The sequence below is a fragment of the Lissotriton helveticus genome, chromosome 4_1 (genome assembly GCF_964261635.1).
Source record: "Lissotriton helveticus chromosome 4_1, aLisHel1.1, whole genome shotgun sequence".
NCBI classification, from domain to species: domain Eukaryota; kingdom Metazoa; phylum Chordata; class Amphibia; order Caudata; family Salamandridae; genus Lissotriton; species Lissotriton helveticus.
Window position 1 is genome coordinate 318,871,506 of NC_136063.1, and position 22,016 is coordinate 318,893,521.

A 22,016-nucleotide genomic window follows, 5' to 3' on the forward strand; every position below is an offset into this window, starting at 1 on the left:
CTACAGCCACAAAGAACTTCCACAATGAGATGAAGACAGTCACCACCTGGATGAAGGACAGCTGCCTCAAACTCCACTCCGACAAATTGAAGTCCTCATCCTGGGAACTAACCCCCTTGATTGGGGCAACTTCTGATTAGCCGAAGCTCAGAGTCCCCCCCCCCGCCCACCGACCGCACATGTAACCTCTGCATCATCCTTGACTCCTCGTTCTCAATGAACTGTGAAGTCAACGCCGTCTCAACCTCCTGCTTCCACAAGCTCAACTGGCTTCGAAAGATTTTTTTGTGGATTCCCACTGAGTTCAGAAGAGCGGTCACCCAGGGGCTCGTCCGCAGAAAACTCAACTATGGCAACTAACTCTACCCAAGCACCACCCAGAAGCACTAAAAGAAAATGCAGAGAATCCAGAACACCGCCTCGAGACTTACCCTGGACATCTCCCACCGCAGCCACATCGCCGATCACCTGAGAAACCTCAACTGGTTCCTGATCACCATAAGAATCACCTTCAAGCTCCTCACACACGTCTACAAAGGTCTTCACATCGTCCCTGCATACCTCAACCACAGCCCCTCCTTCTACACTCCCACGAAACACCTCCAGTCCGCCAACCTGGCCCCTATCCTATGGATCCACAAGACCACGGCTGGAGGAAGATCCTTCTCCTACTTCGCAGCAAAGACATGGAACTCTCTTCCTTTACTTCTCAGCCAATCACCCTCACTGCTTCAATCAGGAAGGACCTCAAGACCTGGCTTTTAGACTGAACTACATATCCCATACCTCCAGTGCCATAACTGGTGATTAGCCATGCTCTATAAGAACCCTGATTTATTGATTGATTTATTGATTGACCAACTCTGAAGACACTTCCTCTATAGTTCGACACACGGCAGATCCCACACCCTCAGTGCCTAACTGGTGAGTAGCCATACTCTATAAGAACCCTGATTTATTGATTGATTTATTGATTGACCAACTCTGAAGACACTTCCTCTATAGTTCGACACACGGCAGATCCCACACCCCCAGTGCCTATCTGGTGATTAGCCATACTCTATAAGAACCCGGACTTATTGATTGATTTATTGATTGACCAACTCTGAAGACACTTCCACTATAGTTCGAAACACGGCAGATCCCACACCTCCAGTGCCTAACTGGTGATTAGCCGTGCTCTATACGAACCCTGATTAATTGATTGATATATTGATTGACCAACTCTGAAGACACTTCCTCTATAGTTTTACACATAAAGCTTTTATTCTGATGGGCCTCTGCAATCTGAAGCAAATAGTTTATGCTATAACCTGCAGCCAACAATCTAATCACTTGGACATTTGCTGGAAGGCTGTCATTTAATTAAATGTGTGACTGGGGAAAGTTGTACCATAAGTAGAAACCAAACAAAAAATTGGCACAAGCAAGCATTTTCCTGTCTTTGGCGTGAGGTGGCTGGATTTCTTGACAATCTGTTTCCAAATTTAAGCCATCTTTGTTACCTATTCACACTGATTGCCGAATTGTTCTAAGTCACTTTTGGAGGTAGAAGCTCAGTGGCACTGTATGTTTGTCATTATATATATATGTGGGTGTGTGAGAGAGCGAATGTAAACTTTTAGTGAGTCACAAGGCACAGGTCAAACTGTCTTGGCTTTGCAACTTCTAGATGATCCGCCACTGGGCAAAAAAAGGGTCCTATAAATTGAGTCATTTTTATTTCTCGCCTGATACAGCGCAGGCACATGTTAGCTTACAGTGGGCTTAGAGCCCGCATAAGGCTTTTCACTGGTTGGCTTCATCTGCATTCTCATTTGCTTGCTTCTCGTTTGTCAGTGTATGTGGGCTTCACTTCCTCTTCTTGTGTTTGACCCTCATCTGGAGAATGGCTCAAGTACTTTCCACCGCTTGCATTTTGAGAGCTACTTTCTCCTTTTTGTTGAAGCACTCTATGAGAGTTCATATGTTTACAAGGTGTCACCCTTCAGATGTGCTTCATCTCCGCCCAATCTGGCTCTGTGTTGCTCGCCATTACCTGTGGGCTTTTGTCCCCTACCCCAACTCTCGCCTGTGAGCTGCTGTTTTACCCACCCTGTGGCTGCTTCACAATGCGCTTCTGCCATCATACACACTCATGTGCCCTCTCTTGCCAATGTGTTTTCTCTAAGGCAAGACCTGTTCGGTTTGCCAATGCTTGTTACAGAGACCACTTCGCATCTTGAATAGAGCTGCATATAAAATTGTACAGGAATTTCTAAAAACAAAGCGAATGCTTCAATGCAAAATTTCACACTTTGAGCTAAATACTTCATTAAGTGAGTTAATAAGAAAAAGTGTTCCTTACCAAGACTTGTCTAAATAAATTCCTCCTACACCTTCCAGCCTGAAAGAAATACATTATCTTGTACATCAGAGGCAGGGAAACAAGCCAGAGAGTTTACTGAGTTTAAAATTTATTCGGCACTCATGCGACTTGTGAACCCCTTAAGGATAGGGAGTGGCACAGTTTGCTTTATAATAGAAAGCTATGAGGGTACATTGTTCTTGCTGTTTGCTGAGCCACGTACAGAAGTTATTGACAATGTTACCATCAACCAGGTCTCTAAATAGTGAAGTGTAGTGTTTGCCGGCAGAAGAGGAGGACCCTAGCTCATGTGGAACTTGAAAACTTATCTGGGACGGTAGAGGGACTTGAGAAGTGTTCGGTACAGGGACTGGAGGAGGAAAGTAGGTGGAAAGTAGAGGGGAAGAATGCTTTCTTCTCTATTACATCGCAAGAATGCCAGTTTTGGATGAACCGCTGCCTGGCTGACGGGCGTACTTAACTTCAAAACTGACAAGTTTTTCCTCCAAGTTTTAGTTTTTTTTAAGCTTTCCAATGAATTGTGAATCTTGGATCATTTATAGTTTATTTTAATTGATTATAGTAGTTCAATATTCTTCATTATATATGTTACAGTTTGAACTGTAATTATTTCAAAACCCAATGCATTTCGGGTCATCCAAGACCCTTCATCAGGGGTCTCTCAGTAACAGTTGATAAGCGAAAAGAAACAAAAGGTAGCTCAATTCAAGCCTCAGAAATCAAAACAATAATCGTAATAATCCACTAATCACCCATGTGCTTGGTTCATGACATGGTCCATCTAGGACACCAGATAATAACGAAGAAAAGGAAAAAAAGACACCGAGTATCGATGTGAAACATGTACTGTGCATCTGCTCAAAATGGTGCTTTATGTAATAGTGTGATTTTCCACCAACAGAACATGCTATTTGAATATACATGTAACGTGTCCATGAACATTCAGTACATTGGTGATTAACAAGTCCCAAAGTTTACCGCTGTCTTCGACTCATGCCTTAATCAAAAGTGTTCACCAGCAGATGTGCTTCGTGGGATCATGCAGTTAAAATGAAGCCTGCTACGTGAAATCAGAAACCAAACCATCATTTTTAAGAATGACCGAGATTTTAAACTACAAGTTACGTGATCTCATGCCATAATCATAACGGAATGTCTTACATGCAAAAGTCATAAGCCGATACACTTACCCAGTGGACTGATGTAATACGCGTTCCCACTTCAGAACTAAAGACGCCTATTCAAACCTGCTAGTTAGTTAACAAAGTGTACGTGATGTTGCCAGCATTCTGACGTGTATGAAAGGTGCATTCTTAAAGTGATAGCTGACAGCATGCTAACCTCAGGGTGAATGCTATGTTTAACTCCAAGGAGTTAATAAAGTTTTGGATGACAAATCATGATACAAAAGTAAATCAAAAAGCTTTCGTGTGTGGAATGCCAATTGCAAAACAATCAAAAGTAATTATAGAATCACATGTTATGTAATAACAACATCGTAACCAGTGCATGTGCTCATACATATTGATTAAGACTTAAAGAAAACAAATGAATTCCAGTCTGTCGTTCATTCCATGTGGCTGCATGCCATTGAGTTTTTTAATTAAAAAGAATTCGGATCTTTGTAGTTGTTTCCGATGATACACGTCAGGTCTAGGTTTTAAGGCTTCCAAAATAGTGAAGCGCAATTGTGCTACATTATGTCCAGCTTGCTGCCTTTGCATTGCCACAGTAGACTTAACATTGAGATTTATAATGTTGCTTTTGTGTTCTGATATACGGATTTTTATCTTGCTTTCAGTTCTCCCCACATAGTTTTCCACAGGGACATTTCAAGGCATAAACGACATTTGACGTATCACACGTGCTTAATTGTTGTAATGTGATTACAGATCCTTTGGTCGTGTGAGTGAAAGAATTACTAGTGACTACATTATTGCAGTGTACACAGTTTCACACCTTTGCATCCCTTTATGGGTGCTTGTCTCAGTTTCTTTCTTTCTTGTCAATAGTTCTTTAAGATTTCTGGATCGTTGAAAAGCAAATTTGTTTTTTCGTTTGAATAAATGTTGAAGATCAGGTTCAGTTTGAATAATGGCCCAATGTTTAATCATAATTGATTTGACTTGATGAGCGTTAGTGGAATGTTGTACTACACATATCATTGAACTGTCTTTGGTGGATTGAGTTTCTTGTAACAACAGTTGTCTAACCAGTACTGACACTTGATTGATGGATTTTTCAATTATATTTCTTAGCTATCCGTGTTGTATAAATCTTGTTGCAAAACGATTTATGGTATCCAATGTTTCTACAGGATCAGATGTTATTCTTTTCAACCTGATAAATTGGGAATATGGTAAATGGCGCTTCAATGAATGTTGGTGGAAGCTTTTGAAATGTAAACAGTTGTTTCTATCTGTTTCTTTGGTGTACACATTAGTCGTGATGCCTTACGGATCTATTTGTACCAAAACATCTAGGAATGCAATTTTATGTTTGCCAATCTGATATGTGAATTAGATATGATCATGCGATTGATTCAACTCCAAGAAGTTATCTTGTATAAGTTTCACATCACCTTTCCAGATTACGAAGAAATGTAATATTCATTCATTGGCCCAAGCTTGGGGCAAGATGGAACCCCGGAGCATAGGAGAGTGGATGTCAGATATGGACTGGTGTCAGAGAGCAGAGTAGGTGGTGTTTCAAGAGAGGGGATGTCCCAAAAAAATGGGAGATGAAATGGGGAGGCCTGGTGCAAATTTCAGGGGTTCTAAAGAGCAGACTGGGAGTGGGTGGAAAGGGATTAGTACTACACAAGGGTTTCTTTTTTAGCCTCTGGGTAATGTATTGAGATGAATGATGAGCCGTAAAATGCTAAAAATTGTTAACTCGTTGACACCTTACAGATGATGTTCTGATCTATATTGAATACTATGTGTATCTACCAACCATGTCTGCTGTATCATGCAAAAGTTAATAAAAATATTTACAAAACAAAATTCACTAATTCGTAAACCTATATATTCCTCCCGGTGCCTTACACACCAACCCAGAGATATATCCGTTTGGTGAAATACATACCACTCACACTGTTCACCGTCTGTGAGTTATGAAAGCTTGCACTAGTCTGCCCTGCAGGATCTATTCTACGGTGAATGGAATATTACACTTTCTGCCTTCTATGAGAGAGGAAAGTTTGCTTTGCTACTGCTGTGCTGTACCATATATGATCGGAAAGGAAGCAAAGCTTGCACTGCAGCTATCCGAAAGCTTGTGCTGCTGCCCTAGATATACCTGTCCTCAGAACGAGAAAAACTTGCACTGTTTCCGCCCAAGGTGCATCAGTTCTATGAAGAAGGGGAGTTTCCACTGCTCTTGCCCTATGTTATGGAAAAACAAAGGATATACTGAATGCTCTTGAATAACATGCCCTATGAACCAGGGATGGCTTTACAACATTTGTTATGAGATGCTGAGACTTAACTGTCCTGAGGAAAGACCCTGCTCCAGTAAGGTTAATATTTGAGCACGGAAACAGTTTGGTAGGAAAAAGAAGCAGGGTACATTGTTCCACCCTCCTGTATTTTAGGTCTCGCCTATGCAGCGCACAAGCGCTGCTTTCGAGTGACCTCTTACAATCAGTCTGGGCTTTTGTGGAAACTCGTGCATGTTCTGCACTGTTTCCAATGGGCACTTGTGCATGTACGGTGTTTACCTCTTGGGAGCGAGCAGCGGTGCCATCTGTTTGCAATTATCGCGTGTGCGCTTTGGAAACAGATGATGCCGCTGCTCGCTAACGCAAGGTAAACGCTGTGCGAGTCTCGCCCCCGTCTGAAACCTTGTTCCTCTATGCAACCGGAAAATATAACCGCATAGATTAGTCCTGTATTTATTTTACTTTCGGATTTATATAGCGATATATGTTGTCTCAACCCAGAAGCGCAAGCCCTGGTGCTTGCTCCTCTGTTCACGGGAGGCGCAACAGGGCGCATTACAGCTTCCATGCAGCGGGGCTGGGGGAATACACTGGATTTAGGCTCAGCCGCATGCGCCTGGGAGTGGAGCGTTTTCAGACCAGAAGGGAGAGTTTACGAATGCAGAACTCAACTCATGGCTCCAAATTTAGGGATGCTTCATAGCCGTGGCATTTTGGAAAACACGGCAGGAGCGCCTTTACCCATTAAGCACGGATATTCTACACAGTCAATAATGGAAAGCGCTACAAGCCTTCGGTGAGGTAGCACAATGCAAACAGCAAATAACAAATGAACAAGTGGATACAAGAACGAGCGATCCCAGAAACAGTGGGCCCCTGAGCGCGAACCTGACTGTCTAGGTTCAAAGAGTGTAGCTGGGGATACTGAATTGGTTATGTTAACACAGCTGGAATAATGCAACGGCGGCTTCCTGACAGACTTGATAGAATAAATAGCTAAACTGGTAACATATACAATTATAGATGGGGCTGTGGATAACAGGGATGTTTATCAACGAGGGGTCCTGAGTGACAGCCAATAGATATACTGGGAGACAACTGCAGGGACCACGAGGTCGATCAGACAAATGAGGTGAAAAACAAGCTCTTTTTTTCACAGGGGGCTGCCTGCCAAGTTGTACTGTACATGACTACAACCCCGTCTACTACTGAGAACAGGTTTTTCGAATTGTGGTATTTTATCCAGCCCTACGTTTAAGCCTTGTTAAGTCACAGTGGTTGAATACAAGTTTGGTTTCGCACTGCAGTGAATAAGACTTAAAAAGCCTCCATAGGGTTGTGCATGGGTGTAGGGCTTATGTATAACAGAACCATTTTGTCTATTGGACATAGCGGCATAGCCAATAGGTCTTGCCTTTGGGACCTTATAAGTGTTTAACCATGCAACAGTTAATGTTGTTGCACCAAGGATATTGTGCTGCATAACTAAATACTTATAAGGTCCCAAAAGCTATGTCAATTGTTGTTTAATCTTGGGGATAGGAAACATCAGTTAAACAAAACTGTTTTAGCTCACCCACACACAATTGTAAAACAGGTCTAACAGTTTAACAAAGGGGGAACATAAATGTTTACATAAGGGACATAGATTAGCCGAAATTAGGGAACCCAGAACGAGGAGATTGTCAAACCAGGGAACAGTAGCGCTCTTGGATGCTTCCCAGTACTGGATGTGGAACCCACCATAAAAGGTAGAACCCTCTGATGGGTACCACACCAGGTAGGTGAGAGTAAATCACCCTATGTGAGTACATGCATGTATGGTAACTCCATAAGATATTTGGCTGCTTCCTCCAGTAGTGTTGCACTTCTTGTATTTTTATGTCTGTGTTGTGGAGAGTGTACAATAGTCCTTTTGGCTCCTCTCACTCCCTCTTTAGTATATTTGCTACCTGTTCTGTATGTGTGAGCCAGTCATGTGATATTCTTCCTTCTACTGGTACCAGTCCTTTATTTAATGTGTTACGGAAAGGTTATGCTTCTACTTTGCTGCGTTGTGCAGCACAGCATAAAACGTTCTACTACTAAAAAAACAAAACAATTCACATTGTCAACACTCATTTTAAAGCATAATGTGAATTAAAAAATAAATTCTCAGAAAATATTACCAGAGAAAAAGTTTACCTTTAGATTTACAGAGACAGTTTTTGAAATGAAATAGACTACTTTGTAAAATTTTACGTCAAAGGTCCCAAGTGGTCCCAAGTCATGTATACTTTCTTCAGTCAATTCTGCTATATGTTCTGCCAAATGCTCTTGGTATGCTTCAAAAGGCAACATGCTGTTGGCTGAAAACTCAAGACACTGGGCAGACTTATGAAATTATAAATGAAATATAGATCCTGCATTTTTGCCATACTTTCTTATATGAATTACAGCCAGCGGACCAATATTAACACTCCTTAGAAAGCTGTCCAGCTAAAAAGGCATCTTTAATAGGTCAGTGTGAGCAGCTGCTCCTGTCTGACCAGATGCTGAAAAAGGAAAAGATGCTTGCGCCCCTATTCCCAAGCCCATCCTTGGGGGTTTGTGTTTTTTGGTGGAGCACCACGGCGAAGGGACCTCACTTGAACAGGAGCATCAGGAGCTGCCCTGCAGGGGCCCCCACCTGTCACCAGACACTTATGTGAGAATCACAAGGAGAGGGGCTTTGGCTCCGCCCACATGTTGAGTCATGATTACACAATTTGATTAGGCAGAAGTTGTGTACTTACTTGGAAACAATGCTTGTATTGCTCTCAGTATAGTGCACCTCACATCGATTCTTCTTCTTCCACCATCCAGCCGGTAAGACCTGGTCTGTACTTCTTTTCTTCCCCCCCTCCCCCACACGAGCTGTGAGGTATGCGGTAGAGATGTCACACACGAGCCACAGTTGGAACACTCGGTGCATCCTGTAACAGACAGTGCTCTGAATACTTGACCCCCCATATTGGAATAGAATGTGTTTAGTGTACAAAAGGGGGTGTAACATAGTTGAAACAGTATGTACAATAAAAAAACAAGTAGATGTTTTGTATCTGTGCATTAAAGTTTATTCATAAATTAGTTGTAAATTGTACTCTGACAAATAATTACTTTTAAAGTAAAAAGCAGGCGTTAATATTTTATTGATGCAAGTAAGAAATAAAATGACTCTCTCTTTGTGTTTTAAAATTATGAAGACAAATGCTGCTGTTCTCACAGTGATCTCATTTCAGCGAATGCTTCTTCCGAGAAATTGAGCAGGCTTCTTTCTAGTCCTGCTTTATTTAATGGCGCTGCTGAGAGCTCCTAACTCATCTGCAGCAGAAATCAAGCAGGATATGCATGGAACTCCGTATAACAGTCCTCAGGAGGCCACCTTGTCTGATTTGGATGGTTTTCAAACGAGCCCCATCTTTTTGAACGTGTCTTGTTCGTGTGTGAAGCACTCACAGAGGTGGTTGTTTCAGGGCTTCATTTGACGTTGCCAAAACTTGATTTTCTGAGACTAGAGCGTATGGCATGCATGTAGATTGGAGGTTTGGGGGGGAGTGGAGTGGATTGGGGTGGGGCAGAGGAGCAGAGGGAATGTGCCCCCTGGAGATTTTGAGCGGGAGGGTTTGGGCCCAGGGGTTGGGTGCCTGCTTGTAGGTGGGGCGACCTCAGGTGGCATGGTTATTTAAGGTTGGGCTACCCGCCACCATTTTGTGTACCAACACAGTGACTAGTAGTGCAACACCAAGGGAAGGGCACAGGAAGCTTTTTTCCAAAGACCGTTTTTGTTCATCCCCCTTTTTGGTTAGGTGCTGCGGCGCTGCCCAACTTAACCATTAGTCGGATCTGCAGCAATGGCAGACAAAGTGAAGTTGGCCCCCTGTCTCCTCTGCAAAGCGGAGCGCGGGGACCTGCTGCAAGATGATGGGTGGAGTCTTGGCCAGTGCATAGGGCCTCATACGGGGTGGGGGTCGTGGATTTCGGTTCCCGCTGCCCCAAGAAAAACCTTGGAAGGCAGGTGAGGTCGGCGGCAGCGCAGAGGCTGCCGCCTAGTCGGGGAGCATGTTGAGGAGAGTCAGGTCAGCCGCGTATGTGAGGGGGCTGGGCAAGCCTCTGGCATGTTGGCAGGCAGGAAGTCATCTGCCATCATCACTGCTAGGTGTAGAGCACCACCAGGTCTCTACCATACAGTGTATTCCACACTGACCCCGAGGGTCTGGCTCGGCCCCTGGGTATAAATAAACGGTTGAAGATCGCTCGTGACTCAGAGAGCCAAGTGTCCATATGCCTTGTCCGTAGTGGGCTGAGTGGGGCCTACTCGGGCCTAGTGATGGTTGCCACTGTCCCTTTTACACTGACGACGAGGCTGGAGTTCCCTCCGCGTGGGAGAGTGCCCACCTCTCCTCTGTGCTATGCGGAGCTAGGCATGGTGCTCCACCAGAGTTTCGTGTCTGAGCACTGATGCCGCAGAGAGCAGAATCAAAGGCTGTAAGGTGAGCCAGGGGCAGCGGTGACGTGGACTCTCCAGTTTCTCCCTCTCCACCCTGCAAAGTGTGACCTGACTGCTATGTTGTGCTGGCTGGAGTTATAACATGTATGCCCACATTTAACGGTGGTGCTGGGAACAGTCGTGTGTGAAACCCGGCCCTCACGTGTTGATTGGCTGTAGCAGGGCCTGCTGCAACACCGCCCTTCTTGAGCATCCAGGCCGCATCCGACCTTCGGGCCGTAAGAGGTCGCCGTGTTGGCGGCAGGTGTGACGGCTGAGAACCCCTTGCGGTGTGGAAGGTGAGCTGGGTTGTACCAGGGTGTAATAGAAGATACGGCTGTGCGCCGGCTTCCCCTCGCAACGTGCTCCAGTGGGCGTGACCTGTCCTGTCTGCCACGTGTATAAGCTGGTTGAGAGAGGGAGAGAGAGAGAGAGAGACTGTATGGAAGAGCAACACAGCACTCCAAGTGTGATTAACTAGACTGTTAGCCTGGTGTCAGCTAGTGCTGCTGGTAGTATACTGAGAGGAGCTGTACGCCTGCATGGCTGAAAGCATGGCCATTTAACTGAAGGAAACGACAGAAGGCCAAGCAAGTGCACACCTTTCAGGTCTGGGGCAGTGCCTGTCAATTAAAATATCTCACTGGATGAAGGGACACATATCAGTAAGTGGTGATCAATATGTCTACATCGCCTAGAGACCCCTGCAGGAGACACCACCCGACACCCAGCCAGGAGCGCATGTTGCAGCCTTTTAGCCAGCTAGCAGACCCAGCCAGCGATGGCTGCACCTAGGTGGCACACCACCCTGGAAATGGACGAGACTTTCAAGCACTCAATAATGCTTCACATGGGAGGAGATTAACAGTATGACTTATTCTAAGACCTTCCCAACATTGATGGTCCCACGGAATTTAACGTGGCTGTTGCTGTCCTCAACCACTACATGAAACCCCTAGCTGAAACCGAACTACAAGAGGTTTAAACTGAGGCAGCCCAGCAGAATCAGGGTGAATCTGTGGTTGTCTTCTTTGCTCACCTTTCCCGGCTTGCAAGCACCTCCATTGACCGGGCAGATGAAATCCGTTCCAGATCATCCAGGGGTGCCGATTTTTGAACTTGAGAAAGCTGATTTACAGACAACCAGGGATCTCCCTGGATGAGATACTAATCCTGGCCATATCTTATGAGTTAGTGGACAGCAGTGCGGAAGACATGGAAGTGACTCTGGCCCTGGGTACAACACTGACACTGAGTTCAAAAGGGATGCTTGTCAAAGTGGAAAAAGTGGAACCTCGGCACAGACTCTCCAGATTGGCAACCCCGAAGTCAGGGGAGAAGGCGTGTGGAAACTGTGGATCTGTCCATTGTGCATCCAATGCGTGCGCCGCACAATGGAAACACTACCTCTAGTGTGGCAGGCTGAACCACTTCCTCAGAGCATGCCATAGTACCCATCAAGTGTTGGGATCCAACACCAGTGGACGCGGCAGGCACACCCTTAGGTGCTTGTCAGCAGTTGATTATGAGGAAATGCCGTTACAGCGCAATACCCAGGCCTCAGGAGAGGACAAAGTGACAGAAATCTTCACAATATCATTTGCCGGGCGAGACAACCAGCAGAAAAGATCCCCTCCAATATGCCATGTCACCAACGAGACTGTCCAGATCACCACCTTGATTGACACAGGGGCATCTGTAAATGTAATGGATGAAGTCCAATTTCAAAAACTGTTTCCGCGTCCCACTGTGGCGCCCACCAAGTCAAAGATCTACATGTATGGTGGGAATGATTGATTGCTCTAGGAGGGGTGATAGAAGTGCTTGTGGAGAGTGACAGCAAGATGGCCTTAACCAAATTCCACGTGACAAAAGGAGAGACAGGAACGCTGATAGGGTGCCATGTGCCTGAAGATTTAGGCTTGGTTCTTTGCTTGCCAAGTTCATCAATCACATGCCGACGCTATTATGGAGGAGTTCTCCAACTTATTCAAGGGCCTCGGATGTTTAAAGGACGTGCAGGTCACACTACACATTGACAAGGGGGCTCGCCCCTTGGCACTGCATCACCGAAAAGTGCTCTTCCACCTATCTCCTCTTGTAGAGAAAGAACTCACGCAATTTGAGCAATTGGGAGTGATTGAGAGGGTGTTGGGGCCCACTTCCAGGATATTTCCGCTCATGATTGCCCCTAAGCCAAAACAACCTGGGGCCATACGACTATTTGTGAACATGAGACTGCCCAAATAAAGCAATCAGACATGAAAAACATTTCACACCCACAATAGACAAAATTGTGCCTGACTTAAATGGAGCTCATTGGTTCTCAAAAATAGATCTGAATGGCAGATATCATCAGCTACTCCTTACTGAAGAGAGTTGCTACGTCATGAAGCTTTCAACTCAAGTAGGGCTACGGAGATATTGAGTCCTTAGATTTGGCATCTCCTCAGCTGCAGAGTTCTTCCAGAAGACAATCAGGGAGACGCTCTCAGGCCTAGTGGGTGTGATTAACGTCAGCGATGACATTCTCATATTTTCAAAGACCCTGGAAGAGCACCAAGTACGTTTGACAGGCGATCTCCAGCACCTGGCTGTAAGTGGTTTGACGCTACATCACTGAAAACGCAAGGTTCTACCAACTCTATAGAATTCTTCGGATACCACTTCTCTGGCGAAGGTCTTCTGGTTGAGTCCCAAAAGGTGAAAGCGATCAGGGCTGCAGCCACACTTACAACTGTCTCAGAGCATAGCAGTTTTCTGTGGATGGCGAATTACTGTGGATGATTCATCTCGAAGCTAGCAACTTTGTCCGAACCACTGAGGGCCTTGACCAAGCATGATCATCAATGAGAATGGACGGCAGAAGCAGTGCAGGCCTTCAAAGCAGTCAAGGGTGCACTTCTACATGATGTCACATTGACTTATTTCAATCTGCAGAAGAAGATGGAACTGGTTGTAGATGGAGGCCCGGTGGGTATGGGAGCTGTCCTTTTACAGGAAAAGGGAGCAGGACAATGGGTGCCTATTGCTTATGCCATTCGGGCATTTACTGAATGGGGATTGCGATATGCCCAGATAGAACAGGAGGCTCTGGCCTTCAGATCGGCGTGCTGATATTTCCACCTGTATGTATGCGGACAGAAGTTTCTGGTGGTTACAGCCCACAAGCCACTAGTCCCCCTATTTGATGTGACTGCCAGGAATGGATCCCCGCGAGTCAAGAAATGGGCTGTACAACTCGAATAGTACTCATTTGAGGTGGTATATCAGCCATGTGCAAACAACCTAGCTGATTACCTGTCCTGGCATCCCCTGGGGTCTGATGTAACTAAGATTGAGGTCGACAGTGAAGAGGTGGAGACCTTCATCAGAATGATTGTGGCAGAGGCATGCCCTCTTGCTCTCTGTCTAAGTGAGATCTTGGACACACCAACTGAAGATGGGTGCATACAAAAAGTAAAGGAAGCGCATAGAAAGAACAATGGAACAACTTTCTAGAAAGTTCTAGTATGCTGACTGCTGAAAAACAGTCAGACCGAAAATAGATGTGGAAGTTGCGTGATGAGCTGTGCGTGAGCACTGAAAGTCTATTGCTAAGAGGTCAACAGATAGTGGTCCCCCAGAAGCTATGGGACAGGACAGTGGACCTAGCTCATCAGGTCCATCAAAGGATTGGAAAAAGCAAGGCCCACCTTAGCAGTAAAGTATCCTTCCCTGGCATGGATTGACTGGTTGATGAAAGAGTAAGAAACTTGGGAGCTTCCTGGATGGGAGATTGATGGCTGTTGTTATAAACAGCCACTCAAAATATCCTGCTGGGAAGTTAGTCAAGTCCATGGCGTTTTCCAGTGTCAGACCAGCTCTGGAGAAGATCTGTGCAACATTTGTTCTTCCAGAAGAGATCAAAACAGACAACGGTCCACCCTTCCATGGTCAGAGTTTCAAGATTATCAACATGTACTCAGTATAAAACGTCACCAGATCACTCCGCAGTGGCTACATGCCAATGGCGAACTGAGCGTTTCGTGAGTACTTTAAATTGTGTGCTCCGGATTGGAGTGGATCAAAGCCGTGTCTTTGAGTGCTGCCTGTACCAATGTCTTGGGGCGTACCAGCAGATCCCCACAGCACAACGTGGTATGCCCCTAGTGATCTGATCATGAATGAAAGTACCAGAGATGTCCTTCCCGTGAGCCCTAGAAGGAGACTGACAGTCATTGACTTACAAGCCACCCAACAGAAAAGCAAAGCCAATGACAAGACAAGCAGAGACCATGGAGCAGAGGTCTCGGAAATAGTGGTGGGCGACAGCATCATTATGAGCGATTGCCATCCCAGATGGAAGTGCAGGAACCCATTTGAAAGGGAAGTGTGGAAGGTGAAGGAGGTACAAAGAACCATGGTGATAGTCACGAGAGGGGAAATGACTGTAACATCTCATGGTTCAAGAAGGTCAGGTTCCAGCCAATTGATCTGAGGCCAAGCCAACAGTTATCAAGAGCTAGCAAGCAGGAGGATACCGGTGAGTTCGAATGGCCAGAGATTCCGTTGCTGGAAGAGACTGCAGCGCATAGCCCCGGTGGGACGGCGAGCCCGGGACCCAGACAACTTGGGCAGGAAGGTGAATAGGAGAATGCCTCGCCAAGGCAGGGCGCATGGAAGTGAGAAGTATCCCCTCTGTCCAAACCCTGCTCCACGTCAACAACTCAGAAACTATGCATCCTTCATCCTGAACAGATGAAAAGAACCTTGTACCTGGTGTCTGCCATGGGAGTAAGGTAAATTTCTTTTTTTTATCATTCTTTCTGTTTTGCACCATTAAAGGTTGGAAAGGATGTCCCCCGGCCTCTACCATACACTGTGTCCCTCACCAGGGCCAGACACGGACCCCTGGTATAAATAAATGGCTGAGGATCTCTTTTGGTTCTTCGGTGATACAGAGAGCTAAGTGTCCATATGTTATGTCAGTGAGTGTACGGAGTGGGGCCTACTCTGGCCTAGTGATATTTGCCCCAGTCCTTTTACACTAGGCAGAGGTATGGGGTGGAGCGAGGGGCAGAGGGGTGGGGATCAAAGAGCTTGGCAGTGGGGACGGGGCAGATGGGGCCCTAGCAGGAAGTTGCTGCCCCAGGCAGGGGTTAGTACTGCTGGAGCCAGGGACATGCAAGTGCTGATAGCAGGCCTGGGAAGTGACAGCACACCCGAGGGGTGGTCACTTAAGGCAAGGAATGAGCAGGTGGCAGGTAAGGGGTGCCAGAAGGCTGTGGGGGTGGTTAAGGAGAGGGTAAAGCAGTGGCCATAGTGGCTACCATGCTTGAATGGAGTGAGGATGAAGGCCAAGGGGAGTGGGCGGGGTAGTGTACAGGCTGTGAAGGTAAGTCAGCAGGGGTGTTTCAGGGACAGGCAGAGAAGCCTTTAAAAGTCTACAGCAGGCGACCGAGGGACAGAGGGGCTGCGCATTCCATGAGGGGGAATTCTGGGAGGACGATGGGGGCGAGGGGGGTAGTTTTTTGGGTGCCGCCTTGGAAGAGTCAGGACGTTTTGGGGAGGAGGATGGTGCATTGAATCAGGGAGCGAGGCCCCCCTCGAACAAGACAGGGAGGTGACTTTGGGTGCAGTCAGGAGAATTAGGAGGTTTGTGGGTCAGGGGGGCTCCAGCACACCGGGTATCACTCCTGGTGGTTGGGTTTCAGGTTGCGACAGAGTTCCAGACTCAGGAGAGTCCAATGTGGTCCACCTACCCCGAGGAGAAGAGATGTCATGGTCCAAGACTGCTGGCCCGAATGCAGCACTGGCGGTGGTTGGAGGTGTGAGGTCAGGTTTGGTGTGGCCTCCTTGGCGATGAGCAGGGAAAGGTCTGGTGTAGCCTACCCTGCAATGGTAGAATGGTCTGGTGTAGGCCCCTGTGGGCGGCAGGGTAAGTGGGCACCTGATGCTTGGTGGGATGCAGCGGTGTCGGATGGACAAACAGGTGTGCAATCAATATCAAGGGCGGCAAGGGACGAAGACAATGGTTTGCTGTTGGATTATGGAGACGAGGAACTGGAAGAAGGAGAACTGGTTGACAATAAGGATGAAGGGCGCCTGGCTTAAGAAAGTTGATGGGCGAGGGGTGGGAGGAATGACGGGGGATTGCTAATCCATCTCCAGTTAGTGTTTTGCAGAGCAGTAGGGCGGCAACAATTTCAATTAGATTGGTGTTAGATGCTGGAGCGAGGTGGCAAGCTTTGGTGCGGACGCCAACATTAAAATCAAGTAAGATGGCTGTGGGAGGGTTGAGACCAACAATGTTCTCAAAGGGGTTCCGACGCAGCACGAGGAGAGTGCGAAGAGCGACTGCGTAAAGGCACATATGTGGCTGACAGCAGCCGCGGTCGGTAATGGGAGTACCTGCCGGGCGGTGACGTGGGGAGGGGTAGGAGAAGGGTGGGGGGTAGTAAACAATGGATTACGGAGGTTTACAGGTAAGTAAACATATAAATATATAACACAAATTTGGTTTTGCATGCACTGCATCCCCAAATGCGATGCAGTGCGCACAACAAAATTCGTTTTATTTATTTATATGTTTACTTATCTGTAAACCTCCGTAATCCATAGTTCACTAACCCCCACCCTGCCCCTGCCCCTCCCCCTCCCCACGTCACCGCCCAGCAGGTACTCCCACTACCGACCGCGGCTGGCTGACAGGTGTATAGGGACAGACGAGCAGGCAGAGGGCGGAGTACAAAGGGTCACAGCATTAGGGACGTATGATACGATGTCAGCAGCTGACCTTGAGGATAAGGTGGGGAAGGGCAGGGGGAGAAGTCACAGGACAAAAAACAAAGTGAAGAGTTGAAAATAAAGAAGGTTCCATATAAGGGGACTATGAAGCCTTTAGCGGTGCATTTTTTAATGTTTTTTAAACTTCTTTTTATTGAACATGTGTCAGTGTCAATATACAATATTACAAAAGCAATGGTTAAAAATATATATTTGTCATCATACTTCACATTTCTTCGACATATGGATGTTTGAAAAATTCAACATTCATAAATCAACATTGCTATGCGATTCCGCTCTCAAGATACCCACCGTCAACCACCCCCTCCCATAGGGGTGCATTCTTGGTGTCTACGAAGGAGCAGATTTGGAATGGGGAATATATGGAAGTGTTTAAAATGCTTTGTGAAGATTTCGGACCCAAATGTCTGCACAGTGTAGCCGTTCAGGCTGATCATTTCAAGTAAATTGTTCATTGTGACATGGTCGGCGTGCACATGTATGAAATTGCTTTGTGCAGATTTGTTATTGAAATGACTGACCTATTATGTGTGTCTTTTTGGGTTTCGCCTGCCGAAGGCTGCGCTCTGCGCAGCTCTTCAGCGCAGGTGAAATCCTATGTCGTCAATAAGGACTCCTGGAACGTCCCCCGGCTCTCATTGGTTAGCTCCATAAATGGAGGCTAGCCATTGAGTGCCGGATCTGTCCGTCAAGGCCGGACCAGATTCGGGGGCGTTCCCGAGATTTTTTCCCAGGGCGGAGTTACGTTTTTTCCCGTTCCCTCCCCTTTCACTGAAAGTGAATTCAGATGCGCTGTCCATTCCCGCCCCCTCTGCTGCTGTCCTGCCTTGTGTCCCTCCTCCCGCCGTCCCTCCTCCCCCCTCCTCGCTGTCCCCCCTCCTCGCTGTCCTGTTATGGCCCGATCGAGTGGCCACCTCGACCCGGCATTGCCCCGTGTTCTCACCGCTGCGGCCCGGGGGCCTGAAAGTGATCAGAAGCTGAAGCGAGAGAAACGAAGGGGCCGCGACCTGATTGGTCCTCTGTTTACAGGAGGCGCGCTCTGATTGGCCGTTTGCAGTAGGCCTGTCCCGAGAGCCGCGCTCTGATTCGATGCCTTGCCCGCAGAAGCTGGGCGTGTATGGAGGCTCGCAGAGCCGCGACCGGATTGGGCCGCAGCAGTGGAGCCGCCCCAGCGAGGATCCGGAAGCCGAGTCAGCCGTTCGACCCCGTCCTCGCCGAGGGAATCTCCGAAGTGCCGGATAATCACCGCCGGGTCCGGGGAGAAGAGGAAGAGTGATGGCAGCTGGACTGCAGGGCCCCCGTGAGCGGAGGGAGCCCTGCGGCGAGAGGAGCGGCCTTCAGAAGCGAGCGGAGGGGGCGCGAAGCACATTGCCGGTGCCTGCCCCCTCCCCCCCCCCCCTGAGGCTCCCCGACTGGAGGGAGAGCCCCGAGTGAAGACAGAGCCGCCGGCCGGTGAGTGAGCCGACGAAAGGGAGGGGCGCCGGGACACATTGCCGGTGTCCGCCCCTCCCCCGCAGTAGCGCGAGCTCGCGTTCCTTGGGTGTGTGAAGCCACGAGGGCTTCAAGGGCGGCCCCGGTTGGCAGTGGGTCGCCCCAACGTGCACAGAGCCCGGAGAGGCTCCCCGCCCCATTTTTTTGTATTTAGAGCCCTGAGAGGCTCTGGGGGGAATTTGGTGAAGTAAATGGAGAGTCAGGGCGGCCCCGGATGGCAGTGGGTCGCCCCAACGCTGAAGAGAGCCTGTTGAGGCTCAGAGGGGCCATTTTTCAGGACGTCGAGCCCCAGAGGGGGGCTCCAACGACCCCATATTTATAGCTGGTGAATGCTTTTCCCTCGCAGCTGAGGTAAGGGGAAAAATGCTTTTATATATATGTATGTTGTGTGCGTGCTGGCAGTTTTAAGTGTGTTTATGTAAGAGTGTAAATGAGTAGGCAGAGTGTGTGTTTGTATATGTATAAATATGTATGTGTAAGTGAAGGTCAAGCCCCTCCCCCGCAGTAGCGCGAGCTCGCGTTCCTTGGGTGTGTGAAGCCACGAGGGCTTCAAGGGCGGCCCCGGTTGGCAGTGGGTCGCCCCAACGTGCACAGAGCCCGGAGAGGCTCCCCGTCCCATTTTTTTGTATTTAGAGCCCTGAGAGGCTCTGGGGGGCATTTGGTGAAGTAAACGGAGAGTCAGGGCGGCCCCGGATGGCAGTGGGTCGCCCCAACGCTGAAGAGAGCCTGTTGAGGCTCAGAGGGGCCATTTTTCAGGACGTCGAGCCCCAGAGGGGGGCTCCAACGACCCCATATTTATAGCTGGTGAATGCTTTTCCCTCGCAGCTGAGGTAAGGGGAAAAATGCTTTTATATATATGTATGTTGTGTGCGTGCTGGCAGTTTTAAGTGTGTTTATGTAAGAGTGTAAATGAGTAGGCAGAGTGTGTGTTTGTATATGTATAAATATGTATGTGTAAGTGAAGGTCAAGCCCCTCCCCCGCAGTAGCGCGAGCTCGCGTTCCTTGGGTGTGTAATGGCAATGTAAATGACAATGCCATTTACTTATCTGTTTTCGAAACAAAAACATAAATACAAATTTTGGCATATACAATGCCAATAACTCTAACTTTTCCAAAGGCGAAACCATTGCATTGTAAATGCTTGTTTGTCTCAGCACAGACCGTGCGTGTACGTTTTACCCTATTTTATTGGGCTGCTTATCAACGTCATCTTGTGCAGTTTATCTGTGTGTTTTTGGTGACATTTTTGTTCAGTGTATTCCTGTGTGTTGGTGTTTTGCTTATTCCATGCTTCCTTTCCTCTCTGCACACACCCAGGAATTCAGAGCCTTGTGGTGAAATTACAATAAATGATCTTTCCTGGGTCTCCCTTTGAATGTGACCTCAGGCCCTAATGTACACATAAATATTTTGATAATCGGGTAAAATTGCATTTAATATATTCATTCGTACATCGTCTGGGGATGGTGGTGCCATAATGTGTTTGGGAGGCTTTTTGCAGATCTCAAATTAAAATTAGAAGTGTGCTGTGTTTGATGGCTCATTCTGCACACACTGTGCTTTGCTGACATTTGGTTCATGTACAGACGCGGATGTAGCTTGTTTAAGTGGCACTGATACCCAATAAAGTGCGTTTTTATTTTTTATTTATTGATTTACTTTAAGAAAACTTTTCAAATATATGCACTGAATTTTAACTGATGACGCATTGTCTTTTTAATATGAACCACTTTCACAGTTATTTGCCTTCAAATTTACTGTTCACTCCTGTTTAATGGATAATTGTCTATTTTCCCTTTTTATGATTGCAAATATTTAAGTAAATGTGCAATAAAAAAAGTGGAATTTGGATGTTTGACACATTGGATACTTTTATTTAGAGAAATATACAATACCTGCGAAAAGCCCTGTGAGAAAAAGAATTTAATAGACAATTGGTGCTTCTCAAGGTACCAATCATTCTTAATAGAGTCATCTCCACCAATTAGAAACCAAAAATAAACACTTAACCACTGCAGAAAATCTTAAACCAGCGTTTTTCCATTTGTGCGTGGATGACATATGTTCCCTTATTTCAAGGTGATACTAGTGAAAGTGATTTTGTGCTACTTCTTTATTAGATTTTTTTGTATGAGACTCAACGGCCTATGTGCACAATCGCACAATTCATAAAGCCACACTTATTGGGGTTGCAAGGCAAAGCAGTGCCTTTCCTTCACCTGCCTCGTTATCAATTCGTGCTTGTATCCAGTACTTTAAATGGAAATCCAGAAGTGGTACTCTCTGGTTAGAGTGCCTATTTGCTCCTGGGAATTGCCGGTATTCTTTCTCATTACATGTATTGCAGCAGAGCTGCAAATTCCAGGTACTCTCCCTTTCAAATGAAAGAAGTGCGGGTACTCAGTACCGGAAAGTACCTGTCCCTTGAAAGCACTGCTTGCATCCAGGCCCGTACTGGCCGTTGCAGGCACCGGGCAATCCACCGGTCGGCCGCGAGGGTGGGGGCCGGTTTTGGGCCCCCAGGGGGCCGGTTTTGTTACAGGGTCGTTTTTTGCAGCATAGCTGCAAAAACGGCACTGTAACAAAATCGGCCGAAAACCGGCCCTAGCAAAGAGCGCGGTTGCCCCCCCCCCCTCCCGGGGAGGGGGGGCCGGCAGAGCACTTTGCCAGGGCCGGTTTCGGTTCCCAGTCCGGCCCTGCTTGCATCTCACAGTGCATGCTCATAAACCTGCGTCACAGTTAGTAACAATGTAGAGGAAGCTGTCAGGCCACAATACCAGGAAGAAGTACTAGCGGCAGATAAACCCTGAGCAGACACTGGTAGCATCAGTGATTTGACACATGGACTTCCACTGGTGTGTAACCCCTCCCAGGCGTGCGAGTTCACCACCTGCTTGTCGGCCAGACCATGCAGCATCTCCCTTCAAATCACTCGGGGGACAACAGTTTATGGTGCATCAAAGGCTGCAGTTTATTTTCATTACATGAATCATACATTTTGCAACTTACTGGTTGGACATTCGAAAACCCATCTTTGCAAGCTACACATCACACTTATCAATCGAAACCTTGTCCGAATGGTTTTACCTCTGTTTCTGGCAGGCAGCACTGGCCTTGCGTGATGGCCCCTTTCGCAGGTGTCTCAGTGTTCTGCAGGATCTAGGCTTCCCCTGCTACTGACCTCAAGGGAGGCCATTGGCAGTTCCACTTGCCCTGGACCCTTGCTGACCACTCGCCTGCTCCCAGTGCCCCTGCCGTGTGGCATCCCAAGGACACTCTCTGATAAACTCTGCCATTCTGGCTATCATTGTGCTCCCACTGTGTCCCTGCTGTAAGGCATGCCAAGGACACTGTTGGGGCTGCTCTTCTACCTAGGTTACTCTTTCCTCTGGGTACCTTTCTGTGCTGTCTCCACTCA

At 47.2% G+C, this 22,016-nt stretch overlaps 1 protein-coding gene across 4 annotated transcripts in view; it reads left to right on the forward strand.

Annotated features, from left to right (window-relative positions):
- SAMD12 (sterile alpha motif domain containing 12) overlaps nt 1-22,016 on the forward strand; it is a 1,473,047-nt gene that overhangs the window by 883,291 nt on the left and 567,740 nt on the right. The window contains exon 5 of one of the 4 annotated variants that reach the window (XM_078686854.1): nt 4,170-4,469. The exons of the other annotated variants lie outside the window; for them this stretch is intronic. Within the exon in view, the coding sequence (XP_078542980.1) occupies nt 4,170-4,183 (14 nt within the window). The 3' untranslated portion in view covers nt 4,184-4,469. Of the gene's footprint in view, nt 1-4,169; nt 4,470-22,016 lie in introns of those variants that run through there. 4 annotated transcript variants of the gene reach the window in all.